The sequence below is a fragment of the Coniosporium apollinis genome (assembly GCF_000281105.1).
Source record: "Coniosporium apollinis CBS 100218 chromosome Unknown supercont1.26, whole genome shotgun sequence".
NCBI classification, from domain to species: domain Eukaryota; kingdom Fungi; phylum Ascomycota; class Dothideomycetes; genus Coniosporium; species Coniosporium apollinis.
Genome location: NW_006913288.1, coordinates 169,943 through 191,983, shown reverse-complemented (window position 1 = coordinate 191,983; position 22,041 = coordinate 169,943). Strand labels below are relative to the sequence as shown.

The 22,041-nt window shown below is 57.2% G+C and overlaps 8 protein-coding genes across 8 annotated transcripts; 5 read left to right on the top strand and 3 right to left on the bottom strand.

Annotated features, from left to right (window-relative positions):
- Positions 1 to 4: 4 nt before the first annotated feature.
- On the bottom strand, positions 5 to 3,112 carry W97_05654 (uncharacterized protein; the record flags this gene model as incomplete). The annotated part of the gene is made up of 1 exon (XM_007783388.1): positions 5 to 3,112. One exon carries the CDS (start codon positions 3,110 to 3,112, stop codon positions 5 to 7), a length of 3,108 nt encoding a protein of 1,035 aa, XP_007781578.1.
- Positions 3,113 to 3,917: 805 nt separating this feature from the next.
- Positions 3,918 to 5,460, top strand: W97_05653 (uncharacterized protein; the record flags this gene model as incomplete). Its single annotated transcript, XM_007783387.1, has 2 exons — positions 3,918 to 4,963; positions 5,064 to 5,460. 2 exons carry the CDS (start codon positions 3,918 to 3,920, stop codon positions 5,458 to 5,460), a joined length of 1,443 nt encoding a protein of 480 aa, XP_007781577.1.
- Positions 5,461 to 7,577: 2,117 nt separating this feature from the next.
- On the top strand, positions 7,578 to 9,803 carry W97_05652 (uncharacterized protein; the record flags this gene model as incomplete). Its single annotated transcript, XM_007783386.1, has 1 exon — positions 7,578 to 9,803. The coding sequence occupies one exon, from the start codon at positions 7,578 to 7,580 to the stop codon at positions 9,801 to 9,803; it is 2,226 nt and encodes a 741-aa protein (XP_007781576.1).
- A 333-nt stretch (positions 9,804 to 10,136) lies between these two features.
- On the bottom strand, positions 10,137 to 11,192 carry W97_05651 (uncharacterized protein; the record flags this gene model as incomplete). Its single annotated transcript, XM_007783385.1, has 2 exons — positions 10,137 to 11,074; positions 11,129 to 11,192. 2 exons carry the CDS (start codon positions 11,190 to 11,192, stop codon positions 10,137 to 10,139), a joined length of 1,002 nt encoding a protein of 333 aa, XP_007781575.1.
- Positions 11,193 to 11,687: 495 nt separating this feature from the next.
- Positions 11,688 to 13,880, top strand: W97_05650 (uncharacterized protein; the record flags this gene model as incomplete). The annotated part of the gene is made up of 3 exons (XM_007783384.1): positions 11,688 to 12,690; positions 12,749 to 13,490; positions 13,544 to 13,880. 3 exons carry the CDS (start codon positions 11,688 to 11,690, stop codon positions 13,878 to 13,880), a joined length of 2,082 nt encoding a protein of 693 aa, XP_007781574.1.
- A 278-nt stretch (positions 13,881 to 14,158) lies between these two features.
- Positions 14,159 to 16,267, bottom strand: W97_05649 (uncharacterized protein; the record flags this gene model as incomplete). Its single annotated transcript, XM_007783383.1, has 1 exon — positions 14,159 to 16,267. The coding sequence occupies one exon, from the start codon at positions 16,265 to 16,267 to the stop codon at positions 14,159 to 14,161; it is 2,109 nt and encodes a 702-aa protein (XP_007781573.1).
- A 932-nt stretch (positions 16,268 to 17,199) lies between these two features.
- Positions 17,200 to 19,206, top strand: W97_05648 (uncharacterized protein; the record flags this gene model as incomplete). Its single annotated transcript, XM_007783382.1, has 5 exons — positions 17,200 to 17,222; positions 17,276 to 17,375; positions 17,426 to 17,817; positions 17,875 to 18,045; positions 18,102 to 19,206. The coding sequence occupies 5 exons, from the start codon at positions 17,200 to 17,202 to the stop codon at positions 19,204 to 19,206; spliced, it is 1,791 nt and encodes a 596-aa protein (XP_007781572.1).
- A 308-nt stretch (positions 19,207 to 19,514) lies between these two features.
- Positions 19,515 to 21,453, top strand: W97_05647 (uncharacterized protein; the record flags this gene model as incomplete). Its single annotated transcript, XM_007783381.1, has 4 exons — positions 19,515 to 19,554; positions 19,608 to 19,729; positions 19,786 to 20,319; positions 20,383 to 21,453. The coding sequence occupies 4 exons, from the start codon at positions 19,515 to 19,517 to the stop codon at positions 21,451 to 21,453; spliced, it is 1,767 nt and encodes a 588-aa protein (XP_007781571.1).
- Between the last annotated feature and the right edge of the window lie 588 nt (positions 21,454 to 22,041).

Below are 22,041 nucleotides of genomic sequence, written 5' to 3'. Positions count from 1 at the left end.
CCTCTTACTTGCAACACGCCTTCTTGTGTTCTTTCCAGTCGGCTCGTTGACACTCGGCAGAGCAGTACTTCGCATTGTGGCAGCGCGCGCATCTTAGCAGACTCGAATCGCTGCTCGATTTGTGCTTGCCACAGACCTTGCATCCATCGTCGTTTGGTTTTCCCTGGCTCGTAGCACTGCGAAAACTGAAAGTCTCTTCCACGAACGGAACGGAGAACAATGGCGATATGGCGGCTCGAACGGCATGGTTGGATACAATATTCCATTTGGGGACGCCGGACATAAACTCAGCCGGCAGCTTTCCATTCCCACAGGAACAGATGGGGGAGTGACCATCCTCAAAGGACAAGGGTATCTTAGATGAAACCGAGTATTCGCAAGAAGAACGATGCTCCCATTGTCGGCAGCGTTCGACCCAGGCTGGAAGTACCTGTTTCCAGAGCCGCAGCTCATCGTCATCGACCGTGATGTTGCAGCGCTGTACGCCCGACAGTGCTCCTAAGAACTGGCCTATCTGTGGCACCAGCTCGTGGGTCAATGGCAGCACCGCCGCGTCCAGGACTACAGTGCGATTTGCGCCATCGAGCCTCAGACTCGACCCAAAGATGAGCGTGTGCACGCCACCCCTCGTGGGATTGTCAAGGCAGAAGATGCGGGCTTGGTTGCCCTGTAAGCCGCTGAAGCCGATGAACATGGAGAACAAAGAGTCCTTGAACTGGACTCGGACGTCATTGTGAGAGACCGTTGGGGACACCATAGATTTGTCCCTCAGCTTGCGCTCTCTGCTCGAGAACATGAAGGAGGTATGTGTAGTTAGCCAACTCTCTTCCTTGAGCCTTGACGTGTCGAGCATCGGTAGGCAATCGAATTTTAGGCGTGGCAGGTTCCAAACCACCGGTGTCTGTTCGTCTAGGAACATTGGATAAATAAAATACGGCAACACATCTCCATCCATCGGCGCTACCATGGAAACAACTACTTCCACGTATGCAGACTTTCTGGCAATTCGAGTTTTGCTTCCTGACTTCAGCACCGGAACGGGGAAATGAAGATACTGCCGAAGGGCGCCTTTGCCGATTGTTACAGCGAAGACGCAGGCAGAGATCTGATCGGTCTGAACGTTGGCGTTGTTGCGTAGAACCGATTTAATGTCTTCCGAACGGATGTCTACACGGCCTGTGAAGGAGTCTATCCGGGTTCCTCTCACGTCGACGTTCGCAGTGATAGTCGCGCTGGTGGCTTGGCTAGAGATCTCTTTGCTTTCGACTGCAGCGTCGTCAGAGGCGCATATGACCGCGTATCCTGACTGATTCGGCATGTGTTTGGTGATGTAGACGGCATCCTCGTCCCCAAGACTTGTTTCAAAAACATTCATCTGGGGGCCGAGGAGTTTCGAAAACGTCTTTGAACTGTACGGGGTGACCTGAACCCCGAAAGCTACGATGGCGCTCTCGGGCTCCTGTAGTATAGTCCAGGTGGGTGCATAGAAGGATAGGGAAAGCGGAGAGCTTCCATTCCAACCATCTTTGTCTTCTGTGACCTGAACCTTGAAGTTGCCACTGTTTCGTACACCTGCGGCAGTAGCCTTCCCGAAGGCCAGTTGAACGGACGCGAAGAGGTTTTGCCATGACGGGACAGTCGATTTCGGAGAGGATTGTAGGAGGCAGTGAACAGCAGGTACACCAAGCTCCATTCGCGGGATTTTTGTAAAAACGGCAAGTTTAGCTCTTGAGACCTTCAAGGTGACGCAAACAGCTGCGGGGATATCCTTCCAGGCCCTCAAACCTTTTGGTCGTTGGGTCTCGCTTCCGAGGCCAACAGGCTTCCGCAGCATCTCTATGGAGTGAACCCCGAGGAGATGTAATTGAAGGATCAATTCCTGAATGTAGTTCATTCCCACCATGAGATTTGAGTCCCTTCCTACCAGACCAAGGAATTCCGTCATGACTGTGTTCCAGTCGGCAGCTACGTGAGTCTTGACGAGGCTGATAAAGGCAGCTAGGCTTCCTCGATAATGGTGTGGCAATGAATGTTTCTGCAATGCCATCTGGCTTATTCCGGACATCAGTACGCTCAGGTTTTCGCTCTCGAACATCTTGAGGTAGATGCGGTACAGGATGTGGGCCAGAGGACGTTCATCAATGTGAATAGGAGATGAAATCTTTGGCTGAAGCATCTCCTTCGATGCCGGACTGAGGCGTTTCCAAGTCAGTCTCATGTGCATCTGTCCGGTCGAGTCGAACAGAGTTTCATCGACTGTTGATACGGCTGCAGCATTCGTCCAGTATTCTACAGGAAACAGTCCGAGTAGGATCGAGACGGTCGGAAAGTGGCCACACAGGATACTGTCTACCCGTTCCTTGTAATTTTTCTCTTGCTTCACCAGTGATTCAGTATGGAGACTGGGCGAAACGCTATGCTTGAGCAACGGTGACGTCGCCACCAGGGTGTTGATTGCACCAATGTGATCAACGAGATTTGATGTGTCGATCACGTCGAAAGATACCGGTGCATCTGCTGGCGTAGCATACTCCACACCGTCGAGTGCTAGAGGTTCCATGTGGTACATCGTACGGTACAAGTTCGCGGTGATGTTGTTGGTAATACGCTTATGTTGCAGCGTGTGGCAAAATGCAAGTGCGTCTCCCGCAAGAAAGCGTAGGATCAGACCATGTCGAGCGCATCTTCGAAAGGATGATGCCCAGCTTTGGCACTGCAGTCGCGCTGCTGCTACGACTTTGTGCAGAGGGGGAATCCCGTGAGGTTTTAGGCGCAAAGGCGACTTCGGATCCAAGGGTACATAAGCGCTTGCAAGGTGGAAACCGAGCAGTGGATCAGTGCCGTAATGAAGGACGAAAGTGTCTGTGACAAGAGAAGCAAACATTGGGTTTGGAAATTTTGCTTGATCGCTGCTATCCGTAGTGCCATGGTCCCAATATTGCTGATGTAAATGCGGGAGGTTGTCTAGAGACTGAACGATCACAGGAGCAGTGGAGCGGAAACCCGTAAACACGACGCCACGGCTGCCGAGGCGATCGACTCGTATATCGACGGCTTTCTGGATCACAGCTCTGAAGTGCTTCTCGTAGCTTGCTTGTTCATCCTTTTCCATGGCCGTGGTGGCGGCGTAGGAACTCCATATCTCTTTAATGTTGATAAATGTAGCCTGGTCGCAGAATCTTACGAGTTTCCCGTACTCACTTCTGTACCAGTCATGCAATGAAGCGGAAAGGGCACAGAGCTTCTTCGATTGAAGATGCAAAAGTTCAAGGGACTTGCTTCCAAGGAAAAAGTGGTAGTAAACATCCCAGATGGACGCAGTATTCGAGCCATCCACGTCGTCCACAATAAGAGTGAACAACAGGATATTTCGTGCTAGATCTGTCAGTGCTGAGCCCTATAAACAGCTGAAAGTCCATTGTACCAAGGATAGCCCTCTCGATGTCACAACATGTGATGTCGAGTCGACGAGGCTCTACAGCATGTTAGAAATAATTTCATATCTTCCTTATACGAGGATAACCCACTGTCATCACGTTCGGAGTGGGTTGTGAAGAGAACATTGCGTGCATCGCCGCACCAAAGAAGCAAGACATCGGCGTCCTTTTCACATGGTAGGTCTTGCGTTAAGCAAACAGCAGGCGTGTTACCGATAGGATAGAAAAAGGAATAGAGGTTGACAACCGTTGGAGAAAATATCTCTCAGCGAATGCCTACAGCGAGCCTTGGGAACGTCTCAATATTCGGGGAGGCACAAGTGCAGAAGTCGTATCGGATTTGTGCGTTTGTCACCGCGGATGCCAGGTTTGTGCATTCGCGGACGCGTTGAGTGGAACGCGTAATCTCGTGACTTGACCTTGCTCCTCCAACCTTCAAGCATCAACCCGCAACCTCGGCCAACTCCGACCCACCTCTCAATGCCACCCTACGACGTCTCCTCCTCGACGTCTACCTCAGTCACCTACTCCCCTCCTCTCTCCCAACCGCTCCCACACCACCGCCTCGCCGACCCATCGCGCCTCGACCCATCTCGTCTCGACCCCTCCATCTACTCACCCCCGCGCCGTCCGCGCGACAGCAGTACCTCGCTGAACGCCCTCCGCCTCCAAGATGCTACCAACAGCTCCCTCCGCCCCCCCTCCGCCCACCGCACCCGCAAACCACGCATCCGCAGCTCCTCCCGCCGGCGCAAACCCCCCGTCTGGCGCAAACTGCTTTGGGTAAAGCAATCCTACCCCGACAACTACACAGACGCGGCGACCTTCCTGGACCACTTGCAGCGCAACCCGCGATTGCAGCCGTACGAGTTCTGGCAGCTGGTCGGCGAGGCGACGGTGATTGTGCAGCATGTTGCTGCGGTAGCCGTGTTTGCGTGCTGTTTTGTGGGGATCTATGCCGAGAGGGCGAGTCCGGTTGCAGTTGTGGGCGCGGGGAGTGTTGGGACGGTTGTCGGGTGGGTTATTTGGGATGGGTGGGTTGGGAAGGAGGAGGAGGCTGCTGCTGCGGCTGCGCTAAGGGAGGCTGCGACAAAGAAGAGCGTAGTGGTAGATGGGGGAGGCGGGGATGCCGCTGAGGATGGGAGCTCGACTAGCTCTGGAAATGGAGAGCTGGCGGGGAATGTAGCTGATGCGGCACCACGGCAGTCTCTTTCGCACAGCGCAAGCGCGACGTCAGTGAATTCGCTGGCGAATGGTACAAGCCATCCGACGGGCGCGCCGAGCTTCCCAGCGTATAGCTACCATCCGCCGTACGGGGACCCTGTATCTTCGATCTCGCCCCGGAATCAGCAGAGGCTGGCGACGGCGAAATCTGCGGTCCTAATCTACTGCGCGCTGCTGGGGCTCAGCCCTATACTCAAGAGTCTGACCAAGTCTACCACGAGCGATTCGATCTGGGCGATGAGCTGCTGGCTCATGTGCATCAACGTGTTCTTTTTCGATTATGGAGGCAGTGTGGGAGCGAAGTATGTCACGTGTTTCCTCCCACCAGACTTAATTACCTCTCAGAACCCGCACATCGTTTCATTAGGGTATCGAATGCTGACTAGAACGAAATATTCAAAGGTTTCCGGCCTCGCTCTCTACAAACGCCGCTCTCATGGCCTCCACTGTACTTGCCAGCCGTCTCGACAGCACAACCTCCGTCTTCTCTCTCCTGCTGTTCTCGATCGAAGTTTTCGGCCTCTTCCCTGTCTTCCGTCGCCACCTGCGCCATGTCTCCTGGCAAGGCCACGTGACGCTCACGATCTTGCTCGTCATGGCCGCCAGCGGCGGCGTTGGCGTTACTATCTCGGGTGGCGGATGGACAGCAGCGGTTGTTGGAATGGTGCTTGGAAGTATACTGACGGGATTGAGCATGGGCATCTGCAGTTGGTGGCTGATCGGGCTCCAGAAGTACAAGAATGAGATCTATGGGCCCTGGGATCCTGCAAGACCGGTTATTCGGAGGCGGTGGGATTAAGATCATCAGACTTGGAGGAACCTTTGGCCAGAACGTGGGCTCTGAATTCGGCTAAAGTGCAGCTTCCGTTCGCTAACCATGGATCTGTCGCCTGATGATTCGCGATAGAATTGTCGCGGCGCTGGAGCTTCCTCGTGTGAATGTAGTCTTTTGACAACGCCTCCAACTCGATCTTGCCGCCTGCCCTGGACCACCGTATAAGCTTGTCGTCTTCGCTTTCCTCGCAACCACGCTTTTCGACGGCACGCCAAAGATACTCCACTAGACAAATATTCCCAGGCGGGCAGTCTGTACCGGCAAAGTGAGCAGCATGCCACGGCTCGATAGTCTCCATGTAGCCTTTGCTCGCTCCTATCACGACAACACGCTCGAGGCAGGAGACGTTTGAGAGCATAATAAGAAGGGCGCTCCAAATACGATCCCTCTTCCCCGGGATGGTCGGCCAGCTGGAAAAATTGAGTCTCAAGACCTTGAGCTCTGGGGCTTCTTTCCACAGCGAGCCGTACTGGTTGAAATAGTCATTTGGGCGCGCAGACAGGTATGCTACGAATTCATAGCACAGGCCGTACTCTGGCGTGCCCATGTTGCGGGCGTCGATTTCTACGTCTCGGACCATGGACGAAAAGGTCGGCGAGAGTGAGGTCAGGAAGAAGTGCGCAGTAGTGATGCTGGTGAAGGCAAAGCTGTTGTTGGAATAGAGAGTCCGCACGTCGGCTTCCTCACGGATGAGCTGGCATGTCTGGAGCAGCGCTGTTCCAAGGGCTGGGACGCTGCGGTTGCGAGAGACCGGGATTTCGCGGTCGTCATCTTTGCAGTCTTCCTCGCCTACAGGATGGAGAATTGTTGGGTCAACGATGGGTGAATCGGCGGTGAAGGCAAAGCGGTAGATCATGTTCCTGATCTCGGCGGGGAGACGGAGTAGAGGGCTTTGGAGCTGCGGATCCATTGTGTGATTTGAAGTCATTTTGACGGGTTCGCGGGTGTATGAGTGAGAAGGAGAGCGTGATGGGGGTGAGATGTTGTGAGTAAGCCGAGTAAGCTCGAGCTCTCTTAAGCGGGTTGTCAACGGAAAGCTTCCTGCGAGCGCGCGATAGAGCTAAGCTACCCTAGGTAGGGCTGAGGATAGGGCTGAAGTCGGTGTGCGGCGGCGAACCCGTGATTCGCCGAGTGGATTGAAGGGTTCTGACTCTGGGCAAGGGCCATCCAAAAAATCTGTTGCCGCATCCCAGCTACTGCTTTTTCGCTATCGGATTTACGACGGAGCTGGACGTATGATCATGTTGATTATAGAACAACAAGACCGATCACATGCAATAGAAAGTATAAGATGCTCAGCAGTGCAGCCATGTAGTGCATCAATCACCTGCCACGTCTTCGATCTGTGAACTGCGCTTGCCCTATCCACCTTCAGTGCGGCAAGGTACTTTTTGAATGGCCCTGCGTGCATCAGCTCGTGGGCATGCAACTGACGTCGCCAGCTGAAGGGCTGCAGCTTTTATCAGAGCCGCCAGACTAAGCTACCTTGCAATCTTCTCGACAAGCGAATCCCAGCCGTCGTAGCCGCAGTTGGTGTTCTCAGCATCGACGATGGTTGGCCGTCCTGTCCAGAGATTTTTATGCTAAGGTACCGAATCCCGGGAAGCGTCGGATTCAGAATTGAGAGCCTTATGCAAGCACCCGATGGGGCTTGGTGAAATGTTAAGCAACTCTCAAAAGCGGCTTCGAGAATCAACAAGCTGCGGCTCTCCCTTTTCACGTCGCGATTCATTCCCCCCCATTCCCGTGTGTTGCTGCAAGGTAAGACGTTGATTCTTGTACAGTAAATGAGCAGGGGAGATTACTATCGGCGCAGGGAGTGTAAGGATCGTTTCGTCTATTTCCGTTCTCTGCCACTGCTCGTAGCATGGATTTCGTTTTGGCCCCAAATAGCTTCGGCAGCGCGTGTTTCGAGGCGCCTCACAAAGTCAGCGCGGCTAAATACGTGTCCGTCGACACCCTCCCCGCCTGGCTGCCTTGCGCTAGGCGCTGTTCTCTCTTTCAGCTCCCAGTATATCATAGCCTCTTCTCTCCTCTCACAGCTTTCATATGTTCTGCGCTACGCTTGCTCAATTGCGAAGATGAACCTCCAACCAGACGACCGCGCTGCGCGAACCCGCGACAAATCCCCTGCAGGCGCGCGCCCGCGCTCCGCGAGCAATGCCAGAGCTCCATCGCCAGGCCCAGCATACAACACCACGACCGCGCAGCCTCAGTATAATATCGTTAGCCCTCCAGGTATATCGCCAGTTTCGCAAAATGCCGCCTCACAGCCCGTGCAGGCCCTGCCAGGCTTGTCGAGCTACACAGCACCCATTACCTCTGAACCCATTACTATGGGCGATTACACAGACCTTCCACCAAACGAGAGGCCTCAGTTCATGCAGCAAGCTCAGGCTCAGTACACCATGGCCCAGTCTTTGAACCCATCAGTGTCGCCGAACATCCAATATACCAAACCAGCTGCCCAAATAGCTCAGCACTCTGGATTTACTATGAGCATGCCATCCACCGGTACCACGCCGCAGCTTAGTAGGACTGCCCCCCAGTACCAGACAGCGCAGCCCGGCGGCATTCAATACGCTGCAGTGCCTGGCGGAATCAAGTACACAGCAACGCCTGTCACAGCAACTCAAGGCCAGCCTGCTGTTGCGCACTCCAAAACTGCGCAGTCAAAGAAAGGAACTGCATCCCAGCAACAGAAGCCGGCGTACATTATGAATGCGAAGCCACAGCTCTCGCAGCAGAGTACTCTACAGAGTCCAGCACCATCCGCCCCTGCTCGCGCACCGTCACCGCAGCCTCAAGGCCAAGGATATGCCCAGAACGCAAACATCGTCGAGATAGTACCAGGAGGGAGAGGCAAGCTCGGTGCACCGCCATCGCCGGGTCTCCAACCTCACAGACTTTCAGTGCATGGGCAGCGTCCCGACCTCGGCGCCCCGCCGTCGCCGGGGCTTGTACCTCGAATGGATAGGCTCTCAGTCAGCGGGAACAGACCGGATATGCCCACCCTTATGCCCGGCGGCTTTCCCGGTGCGGGAGGTATGTTCGGCGGTTTACCCCCTCCCAGCCCCCTGCTGGAAGCATACCACGGCACGTATCAGAGCATCTCGCCAATGCCGAGTCCCATGATGCTCCCTCACGACGACGAGCTCGACATGCTACCCCAGCTGTCACCACAGCTGTCTGCTCCCTCGTTCGAGGCAGGAGGAGGTCGACGCCGTCACCGTGCCCACTCCTCCGCCTCTTCACAGCTCATAGGCCCTCTAGCAGACATGGACGGGCAGAAAGACAAGCGGCGCGTGAAGCTCTATCCCGCCGAAGACGACGCGCGCGACATCGCCGACGCGCTCGGTCGCCGCAGCGGTGTTGACAACCAGGTCCTAATCGACATCCTGCCCACACTGACTCATGACCAAATCCTCGAGCTGCGCACCGAATACAAGCGCGTCGCCAAAGTCCAGGGGCGCGGCATCAACATAACCAAGCACATCAAGCTGAAAACAAGCGGCAACTTCGGCAAGATCTGCTACGTAACCGCGCTCGGCCGGTGGGAGAGCGAAGGCTACTGGGCGAACTACTGGTACCAGTCTCAGTCCTCGAAGCGGGAGCTCCTGATCGAAGCGCTCATGGGTCGCTCGAACCGCGATATCCGCGCCATCAAGCAGAGTTTCAGCGACAAGCGGTATGGCGATAGCCTCGCGCGCTGTATGGACGCTGAGCTCAAGCGCGACAAGTTCCGCACGGCTGTGCTGACTGTGCTGGACGAGGCCCGCCAGGAAGAACACGATGTCTGGCCTGTCGAGTACCGGAACCGCGATGTCGACGCGCTGCATGAGGCTCTCTCGCGGCGTGAGGGCGGGGAGAGCGCGATGCTGCAGATCGTGATTACGAGGTCGGACGCGCATCTTCGCGAGGTGCTGCGCACGTTCGAGCGCAAGTATCATGTGAACTTCGCACGGCAGGCGTTGAAGAAGAGCAACAATCTTGTTGGCGAGATCATCGCGCATGTGCTTAATGGCGCGCTGAATCGGCCGGCCCGCGATGCCATGCTGCTGAGGCACGCGCTGTTGGATCTGCAGGAGCCGCCGGCGGAGAGGGCGTCGAGCCCGACGAAACATGCGCGCCAGCAGCGGTGGGACCTGCTGATCTCGCGGCTCGTGCGGCTGCACTGGGAGCCGAAGCATTTGAGGATTGTGAAGAGGGAGTATAGGGAGAAGTATGGGAAGTATGTCGAGGAAGACATCGAGGACACTTGTAGAGGCGATTTTGGCGAGTTCTGCCTGGCGTTGCTGGAGGTTTAGCCGAGTATCGGGTTTGTTGCGGACCAATTCTTCTCTGATTTATCCTTGGATTAGCGCTTGATACCACCGTTGTCGCTGCGTTCCTGCTGTTTTCCCTTGTTGTTCGTCCTTTCGTACTTCGTATCAAGTACGGTCAGCTCATTCCATGACGGATCGAAATACAAGAACGGAAGCGTCGTAATTAGTACTGGAGTATCGGATTGGTCGTCCGCATTGTTGAATCTCAAATATTGGATACTGCGAAGGCAGTAGTACGTCCGCACTTTTGTTTTTCAACACACATATGCTGTCCGCATACTAACATCCTACGCACGCCTGGATCCCTGCCGCTAATCAACTCCCTCCTCCGCCCTCATTTGCTAGCAGCCGTCTCACGACCCCCTCAACTCTTCCATCCCCTCCCAGAATCATCTTCTCAACATCTCGGTTCCTCCTCCCCCTCATGCCCTCTCCATGCTCCCTGACAACAGCGCCCTCGATCCTGCCATCCCGCGCAATCTTCATCCTCGCTATCCTCCCATCCGCCCAAGTAATTTCTACTTCGCGCACGCTGGGATCTAGGGCCTTGATGTCCTCTATTCCGCCCTTCGCTGGTACATGAGCGTCAGACCTGCGCGGTGGCTGCTCCACGCCTTGTTCCTCATCAATGGCATCATCCTCTTCCTCCGTCGCCTCCATGACCGCCGCTGCAGCGGGCTCAGAAGGCGCCAACCCAACTTCCCGCCGCAAGGTCTCGACAGCCGCAAGCCGGAGGTGCAGACTCAACACCTCCCTCCTAATCTCCCTAACCAAGCGGCCAAGATCCTGCCTCCGCCCCCGCTGCCTCTTCCCCGCACCTTCCTTATCCTTCTCCAGCGGCGCGGGGAGCCACCGCGCCAGCAGCGCAGGCAGCGGTACACACGGCGGAATAGTATGCTTGTGCACCCTCAGTGCCGCCGAGCCCTGCCACGGCCGATGCAGCAGCAGGAAGTAAGGGTCGGCAAACCGGCCGCGGACGCTGGCTTCGATGCGCACGCCCAGCACGCGTCCGCTGTCGATGCCGGCGGCTGCGGGGTCCGGGTCCTGGACGAGGAAGGCGGTTGCGCCGGCGGCGAGGCGGTGGGAGGTTTGTTGCAGGAGGCGGTGGTGGGATTGGACGGTTTTGAGCGCGTCGGTGAGGGCTGGGGGAGGGGCGTGTTGGGTGGCTTTTGCGCGGTTGAGGCGGGTGAGGGTATGAGGGGAGGAAAGGAGGGTGGTTTGGAGGAGGGAGCGACGGGTGCGGAGGGCTTGGACTGGCGGATTGTATTAGCGGGGTGATGGGATGGGTGAAGGGGTATAGGGCTTACTTTGGGAGCGGATGCGCGCGAGTTCGGTGTCGTGCTGGGAGTCGGGTATAACTGTCTCGTCCATGGTGACAAGGAGGCAGCAGTCGCTGCAGATGAGATCTGTTCACTATTGTGGATGCGTCTGCGATATGGCTGGCGGGTTTTCAGTGTTGCGAGCGCTATAAATACAACCAGCGCCGCTTGGTAGTGATGGGAAGCTCTTGGTGTTGACAAGGGATCGACAAGGAATCGCGTTTCGGCATCACGGCCTCACGTGATACTGCAGCTGCAGTGCTATCAGCCGGGGGAAGGCATGGCATCGTCTCAACAGCCGTCAGCTAGCACAATCTTTTAGTAGAGCTTGACACTCAAGAGGAGTGTTACACTTGCTTCAAGAGCAGAGGACTCCGGCTTAGGTCCGAGTAGCCGCTGTCGCTCCCGTCGTTTATTCCCGTCAGCCCTGTCGCCGCCCCTCGAAGTGGACACGTTCACGTTTATAAACGCGTGGTCACCGGCCGCACTAGCTCCCCAAAATTCCCCAGAGCCTGTGAGGGACAGGAGCCCTCACCACGACCCATGGATGCCTACATTTCCCTTAGGCCACACGCTCCCTCCCAACATTCGTTCTTCCCTTTCCGCAGATGACGGCCACATTCTTCCACTCCACCTAGCACGGCACGAGCAGAATATCGCAGCGGAGCAGCGTCGAAGGCAGGCAGAACAAGGCGTCGAGCTCGAAGACCTGTCCCAGCCAAACGACAGCTCCTCCCGCGCTCCAGAGCGAACAACAAAGAAGGCCAAGAGGCGTCCACCGCCCATAAACACATCTTCCGCACCCCCTGAGCGCTCCCACCTCCTGACCGCCTCGCCCTCCTCCTCCCCTTCCGACGCCGAAACTACCTCCGACCCCCAGATGCCCCGGCGAAAAGGCCGCTCACCCAACCCACCAGCGGCAGGACGGACCCCCTCGCCCGGCTCTCAAAACGGCCACGCATCGCAAAACGGACACGCAACCGGCGCCATGAACGGCATCGAACACCGGCGCAAGCACGCCTCGCTGGACTCGCCCTCGTCCCAGACCGAACACCTCATGGGTCGGGATGACTTCTCGCTGGACAGCCCCGTGCCGGCCACGGCGACGGGGACACATGATGGGGGCGCGGTGTCGAGGGGGTTTACGGAGCTACCGGACAAGGATAAGAGGAATTTCCTGTTGCTGGTGCTGCTGTACTTCTTGCAGGGTATACCCATGGGGCTGGCGTCTGGGAGCGTGCCGTTCCTGCTGAAATCGCATCTGTCATACGGCCAGATTGGCGTGTTTTCGCTGGCCAGCTACCCGTACTCGCTGAAGCTGCTGTGGAGTCCGATTGTGGACGCTGTGTGGAGTCGGAAGGTCGGACGGCGCAAGAGCTGGATATTGCCCATACAGACGCTTTCAGGGTTCGGGATGATATGGCTGGGTGCCCATGCCGAGAAGATGATGGTGGATGCGGGTGCGGATGGAGGGGCTGGTGTTTGGGGGTTTACGTGGTGGTGGTTTTTTCTGGTGTTCATGTGCGCGACGCAGGATATCGCAGTCGACGGTGAGCACACCCTTGGCAGTTGAACAAGTCTGAGCGTGGTTGACTGATCTATTGACAGGCTGGGCGCTCACGCTCCTCTCCCCTGAGAACCTCTCCTACGCCTCCACAGCGCAAACCGTCGGCCTAACCGCCGGCCAATTCCTCTCCTACACCGTCTTCCTGGCCTTTAATTCCAAAGACTTCGCCAACAAATGGTTCCGCACCACGCCGCTGGACCACGGCCTCATAACGCTGGGCGGCTACCTAACCCTGTGGGGCTGGGCGTACCTGCTCGTGACGCTCGGCCTCGCCCTCCTGAAAAAGGAAGAAAGGACCAAGAACACAGAGGGCGTCTGGGAAGTCTACAAAGTCATGGGCGGCATCCTCAAGCTGCGCAACATTCAGACCTTCATCGTTATCCACCTGATCGCGAAAATCGGGTTTCAGGCCAACGATGCGGTTACGAATCTCAAGCTGCTGGATAAGGGGTTCAGCCAGGAAGATCTCGCCTTGACTGTGTTGATCGACTTCCCATTTGAGCTCGCGCTTGGCTACTATGCGGGCGTGTGGTCCCAGACGTACCCGCCGATGCAGCTGTGGTGCTGGGCGTTTGTGGGACGCCTGATCGCGGCGGGGTTTGCGCAGTTTGTGGTCATGATTTTCCCGGCGGGGGGCGTCACGACGTGGTACCTCCTTACGGTGATCGTGGAGCACGTCTTCTCGACGTTCATGAGCACGGTCATGTTCGTTGCAGTCTCGGCGTTCCATGCCAGGATCGCGGATCCGGTCATTGGGGGGACGTATATGACGTTGCTGGCTACGTAAGTCGCTCTCCTCCTCCTCCTTCTTTCGTTTCAGCTAACAAAACTTGAAGCGTCTCCAACCTCGGCGGCACCTTCCCCCGCTACTTCATCCTCAAGTTCGTCGACCTCTTCACCGCCGCAACTTGCTCGCCCCCCTCTTCCCCCCCTAAAAACGTCGACTCCCTCAAAGGCCCCCTCGTCACGACCCCCTTCTCATGCGCCCTCGAGGCAGACAAGCACCGCTGCATTGACGGCGGCGGGACTTGCACCATCACGACGGATGGCTACTATATCGTCAATGTGATGTGCATTATTATCGGCGTTGTGACGTTTTGGGGCTTTATCCGGCCGGCGGCGGGGCGGCTGCAGGCGCTGCCGTTGCGGGCGTGGCGGTTGGCTGGGGGGTAGGTGGGCTGGCCTGGGGGGACTATATAGATGGATAGAAATCATAGACGATGGGGCTATGCAGTCTGTCGGCTCTTTCGCGCTTCCCTGTGCTTGAATCTGATAATTTGGGGGTGTATTTACACTACAACTAATCTGGTGAGATTCCGGTGACCATTTCATCCGTCACTTACGTCGCACAGCACCCTTCCCTTTGAAATCCCCATGCTGCCCCAATAGTAGCGCCGACTCCTTATCGCCAGCTACCCAAAAGAAAAAAGTTAGGATCCGCTCCCTGCAGATTAGGCAATCGCCCTCTCCAAGAACCTCCTCCCCCCCATCCATGCCCTCCAGGCCCAACTCCCCTCCCCACCAGCCCCCGGCCCTCTCGCCACCCTCACACTCTCCACACCCCTCTGCTTCGCAATCGCCTCCTCGCCAAACCAGTTCCCATGCAGTCCATACGGCACCCTCTGCGGCAGGCTGACCCTACAAACCACGCTCCTCATATCGCGCGCATCCAGGACCCAGAGCTCAGACACCGCAGTGGGCGGACACTCGCCCTCGACATCGAGCTGCGCCTCGTCGAAGGCGTAGAAGAGGAGGTATCCGTCGTCTTCGGCCGCGCTGTGCGCGCGTGGCACGAAGCGCGCTTCTTGCGCGCACCACCCGGCCGGCATGCGGAACGCGCGGATCGGGTCGGTGGCATCGGTGCTGCTGAGCACGGCGGACATGGCGCGCGTGTCGACGCAGCCGGTTACTGGTGCCGGTTTCGTGGTCGCGGCGCGCGCGATCAGTGTCGTGGCGTCTATCTTCAGCAGGACGTCGATTTTCGCCGCGCGGCCGAGCGCCGCGCCGAAGGAGGCTGCGGTCGTGCTGCAGCCGTAGATGTAGCGGGCCGCGGCCATCTCGGCGGTGGGGTTCAGGGTCGGAAATTCGAAGGGGAGGGCTGAGAGGGCGTACTGCGCGGTGATGGTCGGCGTGGGGTGGGAGAGGGAGAAGGTGTAGTGGTAGAGGCGGCATTGCTCTTCTTCCTCGGCTGCGACGGTCGCGGGAGGGGGAGGTGAGAGGGAGGGAGAAGGACTTGATAGGAGTGGCGTCTTTTCTGTGGGGCGGGGGGACTCGAGGGCGGGGGCGCGGTCGTAGGCGGCTGAGACGGAGGGGTTCGCGTGCGCGCTGGCGTGAGCGGCATCGTCGTCGTCATAGTGGTCGAAGAACGAGATGGAGCGCTTGACGGCGTCGACAGTCTCCTGCGTCGGCATGGGCTGGAGTGCGGCGATGTTGCCGGCGCTGAAGACGAGGCTCGCGGAGGTGAGGCGGCAGGCGAGCAGGTTTACAGTCGTGACGTTGCCGTTGGCGTCGTGGCTGTCCCAGGCGTTGGCTGTGTGGAAGATGCAGCAGGCGGAGGTCTCGAACCAGCGGACCTTGTGGGGTTCTGTGCGAGGAAAGACCCCGAAGCGCGAAGGCCGGGAAGAGTCGTAGGTGACGATTGGCTTGTTCTTGAGGAGGTTGAGTGGGTCGAGTGAGAGCGGAAGATCCATGATGACGGCGTGAGATCGTGATACGCCAAAGTCGTGCATCATCTTTGCGGAGCGCATGCCGGGGACTGGAGCGTTAATTATCTTTCTTGTTGCCGATGGCTTGCTGGTGTCCGGGATTAAGGAGTAATGGCAGTATGGAGACACAAAGGTGTTGTGGAAGAGGACCAGCTCTCCCGTTACGGGATCGACCTTCGGATGGCCTGTAGTGGACTCTTTGAGGAAGCTGAATAGTCCCGTGCCACCAAAACCCTGCGCGTCTGGCTTTACTCCCTCACCTTCTGCTGTATTACCATCGTACCAGCCAACAGTTTCCAATCCCGGTAACTGTATCCGCATAGGCGGTCCGCTCTCACAGGTCGCCAGCGCTCTCCCGTCATGGTAGTAGATGGCCGTGTTGGAAACGCTTATCCGCTTGATAGCGTGCTCCGAACCTGGCAGATGAGAGAGGAGGACCAGGAAGACCGCCCTGAAGATTCGCAGCATGATGGTAACCAGCCTCGAAAGCGGGTTCACCAGCGTTGCGATACTCGGAAGGATTGCTCTCCTCAATGACGGCGTAGCCAAGGTCGACAGGTACAGATCGGTGTGGATATATTGATTGACAAACTCCGGCCGTATCGATCCATCTCTTTCTGACCGTCGAAAAGCCACCCCGCTAAGCATGCCGTCTCCGTCGAACCAGTGGGCATCACGTCCAAGGTCTTCGTTCAATAGCGGGTTGCCTCCATTCCGTACATACTGGCCACCTGCAAGTTCTTCTGGGATAGTCCCCTCGTAGGTACACGGCGTTAGGGGTCGTGTCTGCTGGATTGGCGCGAAGTTGCCTGAGAGATAAGGATGCTTCTGTCCTCTTTTCCTCTTCAGAGACATGCTTGATTGCTCGGCGTCGAGGAGCAATGGGGTTCCGTCCACAGAGCTGGCAGTGGTGTAGAAGCGATTGAGCTTCCCTAGTCTTAGCGCTGTATGAGCATACTGGACGGGCGCAGATGGAATGGTGCTGGTAGTTGCAGTCCACTGTGAACAACTCCAAGGCTCAGCGTGTCGAAGCAACGGCTGAGTTGAAGCTTGTCGATGCTTGCGGCCGATGATGCGATGAAGTGGTCGATCCGGCGCATAGCGCAAACACCTCAGGCATCTGCGAGCATGTGAAGCGGGTCCTGCCGCTGCATTGCTGAGGAAAGCGGGGAGCATCAAATGAAAGTCTTCCAGGGCATGTTGGGCCTCGTGGGCCTCAGTGAGTGTTCCAGGATGTCGTTCCAGGTTGTCGTCCCCGCACGGTTTCGACTCTAGCAGAACTTGGAATGACAGGAATGCAAGCTGCAGGCATCAGGCATCGATGACGCCCGTAGCTTGCGCACGGACTTCGAGGACGGTTACACGAGCGGTCTGGCGCGCGTGGCAGGGATCGTTGGCGCGTTTTTCCCCCTTGTCCGCTGCACGACTTGCCGCTTTACCCGCTTCGGGCATGGCGTCCGTCAACCTCCCCGCCCCCAGCTGCTCGAGCAGATCCCGGATCTTGCTTTTGCGCCGACTGTCCGACTCCGCTTGGGATGCTGGTAAAGCGGGACTTCAGGTTGAGTCGAGGTTGACCACCTCAAAAACCGCTTACCCGGGCGTTGCTGGAGTAGTGTGGTCGCCGTTCTTCATCTGGACATCCAGTCGCGTCTCATCCGCGGTTACACCTGATATCCTTCGCATCGACACACACGCTACACCACGGCTCTTCCCGCGTCGTCCCATCTCCAAACTTCAACGCTGTTGTTATGGCACCGTAGCACGCAGCTCTTCGTCACCAGAGCGCCATGGGCTTCGACTATGCGCTTGTGTACGTGTGGCAGTACAAGCAGCTGCCTGTGCGCGCATACTGAACTGCTCCAGGCACCTCAAATACACCATACCCGTGGCTGTAGCCCTCACCTTTGTTTACCGCCCGCTCCTGACTCGATTAGATGTGTATAAGATCCTGTTCTTGGCGACCGTCAGCAGTTCTGAAACACCTCCGACAACTCCAATGGCTAACCCGAGCAGATCGCCGTCCTTTCGACTATCCCGTGGGACTCGCACTTAATACGGACTCGCATATGGAGCTACCCACCAGAGGCCATAGTAGGCCCGACGCTGTTTGCTATACCGGCCGAGGAGATATTCTTCTTCGTCGTCCAGACATATAACACAACTCTGCTGTACTTGCTCTTCAGCAAGCCCACCTTTCATCCAATACATCTCCGCAGTGAGGGGCCTTCTACCGACGTGCGCCGCACACCCGGCTCTCTCTGGAGGTATTACAAATGGGCAGGCCAGCTCGTTCTGAGCTTGAGCATTGCATCTGGAGTTTCTCTCATTGGACGCGGAGGCGTGGGAGTTTACATGGGCTTAATAGTAGTTTGGGCATGTCCCTTCCTGCTGCTCCTCTGGTACGCGTGTTCGAAACAGCCATGCAGTCTAGGTCCCAACTAACCGGATGACGGAAACAGGAGCCTAGCATACCAATTCATCATTGGCCTTCCGAAGTCTAATACTTTGCTACCAATCTTCGCACCGACGTTGTACCTTTGGATCGTAGACACGTTGGCTTTAAAAAGAGGTACATGGGTAATAGAGTCTGGGACGAAGCTGGGTATCCATTTATGGCCGCATCTGGAAATTGAGTAAGTTTAGCAGAACCTTGGGCGCGCAATGTACCAGGACGCTAACTCATGCCAAGGGAAGCTGTCTTCTTCCTGCTAACCAACACCCTGATCGTGTTCGGGCTCGTCGCTTTTGACAATGCCTTGGCCATCCTCGACACTTTCCCGCACCTCTTTCCGGAACTACCCGCAATGCCGTCGCCGTTGCTTCTGGTCAAGGCGCTCTTGACGCCGGCATCCAAGTACGACGAGGAGCGTATTGCCGGCCTGACGGACGCTGTGGCCAGGCTTCGAAAGAAAAGCCGCAGCTTCTACCTCGCGAGTGGGACCTTCGAAGGCCGATTGCGCATCGACATGATCGTTCTGTACTCCTTTTGCCGCGTAGCTGACGACCTCATCGACGAAGGCACCGTTGCCTCGTCAAGACAATGGATCAACAGACTCCGCACCTTTCTGGACAGATCCTACAACTACTCTGAAAAGTCACACTCAGTCCGGAGCTATGTTGTGGCAAACTTCCCACCATGGGCACGCACAGCTCCACTGCAACTGCCGACCAATTACCTGCCGAAACAACCGCTCTACGACCTCCTGAAGGGCTTCGAGATGGATCTCATCTTCTCCGAAAACCCCTCAGGCCCTACACCGGCGTACTTTCCCATCGTAAACGCCAACGTTCTAGACTTCTACGGCGCATGCGTCGCGGGCACCGTAGCGGAGCTCTGCCTCGAGCTCGTCTTCCACCACATCCCCGGCCCTATCGCTCCAGCGACTCGGCGGCGCCTGGTCGATGCCGGCGCGAAGATGGGCATAGCGCTCCAATATGTCAACATTGCGCGCGACATCGCTGTCGACGCAGCGATCAAGCGTGTTTACATCCCTACGTCATGGTTGGAGCAGGAGGACCTGACGCCGGAAGCAGTGATCAAAAAACCGGAGGGCGAACGCATAGAGAGACTCCGCCAGAAACTGCTAGATAGAGCTTTTAGTCTGTACGGAGAAGCGAGAGGAGCTATTGAAGAGCTGCCTGTCGAGGCTCGAGCGCCGATGAGAGTGGCGGTCGAGAGCTACATGGAGATTGGACGCGTGCTTAGACAGAAGGGATACCAGGTCAAGGCCGGCAGGGCAACGGTACCTAAGCTGAGACGCGTCTTGGTTGCGTGGCGGGCGCTCAGCCGGTGATGCATCATAAGGGGGTTGGATAATTGCATAACCTAATACCGCTGTACCTATGTAGATACTTGATACCCAAGACGAGACTGTTCTCGTTAGTTGATCGGTAGGCAAATGGACCGTCGACTCCCCAAACGATCCATAAGTACTTGTAGAACACCTTCAGGCCTAGGTAGTATCGTCTGCGGGAGCCAATCGCGGCTTAACCAAGTCCGGAATGCCGAACGGGCGATAGCGCACGTCATGTAACGGCGTTCTAGTGTTAGTATTTACTCAACCAACCGCCAGCATGTGAAGAAGCACCGATTCCTCGCGCGATGAGCGAAACAACGAGGCAGAAGACTGCCATTATAATCGGTGATTTACTGCCTGCCTAACAGAGCTGGGGCCAGTTTACTGACTGTATATAGGCGCCGGGGTGGGCGGCGTAGCAACAGCAGCGCGCCTCGCGAAAGCCGGCTTCAAGGTGACCGTCGTCGAGAAGAACGACTTCACCGGCGGCCGCTGCTCGCTCATCCACCGCGATGGCTTCGTAAGGCCACCTTTTGCACACAACCCGTCAGAATCGACTGACACAGCGCTGCACAGCGCTTCGACCAAGGCCCCTCGCTGCTCCTCCTCCCCCACCTCTTCGCCGAAACCTACCGCGACCTCGACACCTCGCTCGAAGCCGAAGGCATCACGCTAGTGAAATGCGAGCCGAACTACCACCTCTGGTTCGGCGACGGCGAGTCCTTCGAGCTGTCGACCGACCTGGCGCGCATGAAAGAGGAGATCGAGAAATGGGAAGGCAAGGACGGCTTCGAGCGGTATCTGGGCTTCCTGCAGGAATCGCACCGCCACTACGAGCTCAGCGTGACGCATGTGCTGCGCAAGAACTTCACGAGCCTGCTCAGCATGGCGCGGCCGAGCTTTCTGCGGCACCTGCTTGCGCTGCACCCGTTCGAGAGCATCTACAGCCGCGCGAGCAAGTACTTCTGGACGGAGCGGCTGCGGCGCGTGTTCACGTTTGGGAGCATGTATATGGGCATGAGCCCGTTTGACGCGCCGGGGACGTATAGTCTGCTGCAGTACACGGAGCTGGCGGAGGGGATATGGTATCCGTTGGGAGGCTTCCATAAGGTGGGCATCGCCAGCCCTTGATTACAATGTACCAGTTGGCAAGCTAAGCTAGGCACACACCAGGTCATCGAAGGCATCGTCCGCATCGGCGAGCGCCTCGGCGTAACCTACCGCCTCTCGACCCCCATCTCCCGCATCCTCCTCTCCTCCGACAACACCACCGCCACCGGCGTCGTTCTCACGACCGGCGAGACCCTCACCGCCGACGTCGTGATCTGCAACGCGGACCTCGTCTACGCCTACGCCTCACTCCTGCCGCCCTCTCCTTCCGCGCGCTCCCTCGCCAAGCGCGCCGCGTCCTGCAGCTCCATCTCCTTCTACTGGGCGCTAGACCAGCCGGTGCCAGCGCTCGCGGCGCATAACATCTTCCTCGCGGATGAGTATAGGGAGAGTTTTGATAGTATTTTTAAGCAGCACCTCATTCCTAAGAAGCCGAGCTTCTACGTTAATGTGCCCAGTCGTGTGGACCCGTCTGCGGCGCCGGAGGGGAAGGAGGCGGTGGTGGTACTTGTGCCCGTGGGGCATTTGCTCGAGAGCAGCGGCAGCAGCGACGGGGGCAGCAACAGCAATGGCAGCATCAGCGCCAACGGCACCGCTGCCACGCACAAGGGGACATCCGACTCACCCTCCACGACGCAGGACTGGCCATCCCTCATCGCGCACGCGCGCTCCACGGTCCTCGCAACCATCCTGGCACGCACCGGCGTTGACCTCTCCGCCGCCATCCTCCATGAGTCCGTCAATACCCCGCCGTCGTGGAAAGAGGTCTTCAACCTCGATCGCGGCGCCATCTTGGGGCTCAGCCACAGCTTCTTTAACGTGCTGAGCTTTAGACCGAAGACGAAGCACCCGAAGATTGGGAGTCTGTACTTTGTGGGCGCGAGCACGCATCCCGGGACGGGCGTGCCGATTGTGCTGGCAGGCGCGAAGGTGGTGAGTCAGCAGATTTTGGGGGATTTGGGGTGCGGAGAGATGCCGTGGAGCGAAGGGGGGAAGACGGGAGTAGCCGCTAAGAGGGGGAGAGAAAGGGGAAGCGGGATTGATGAGGTGCAAGTGAGCCCGGTGCTGAGCTGGGTGCACTGGACGGTTTTGGTGCTGCTGTTGGCGGTTATGTTGGGGGTTTGGGCTAGGTGATGTTGCGGTGCGATGAAGACGAATGGGGACTGGGCATTTGGTCCCCTTCCACTTCCATGAGTGGATAGACAATAAGAAGTAAATATAGTGAGATCTCTGACTCGCCGTGCAGCAGATTCATGGTGCTCAGTACTCCCCTATCCTACCACGCCAAGCCGTATACTTGGAGTTTACTACTCGCAAGCTCCCCCCCCCGATTCGGCAGCCAATCGCGGCTCTGGGCGGAATCATGAAACTCTCATGCCATCCGTTGCCGGAATCGTCGGCAGCGTTGCGCTGGCACGTGCGGCAGATCGCGAATGGCGTTGCAGCATCGAAGATCACACCACATGGGAAACGCGAATCGCAGTGCGGCGGCCAACGGTTTCTGGGATTATTGCAGGGAAAACGAGCTGGGATGGGAGGGCAGGTGGACAGAGGAAATTATTAATCTTCTTGGGCGGAAGCAGGTTTTGGCGATCACATGTGTCAGCAGCGTGTCCGTTATCGTTGGAAGGGCGCGTTTTGTGTTTGGGGTGCGAACACCACGGCGATGTTGTTGAACATCTGCCCAAGCGGCTCGTCGACCTTGAAGTTTTGTATCCTTCG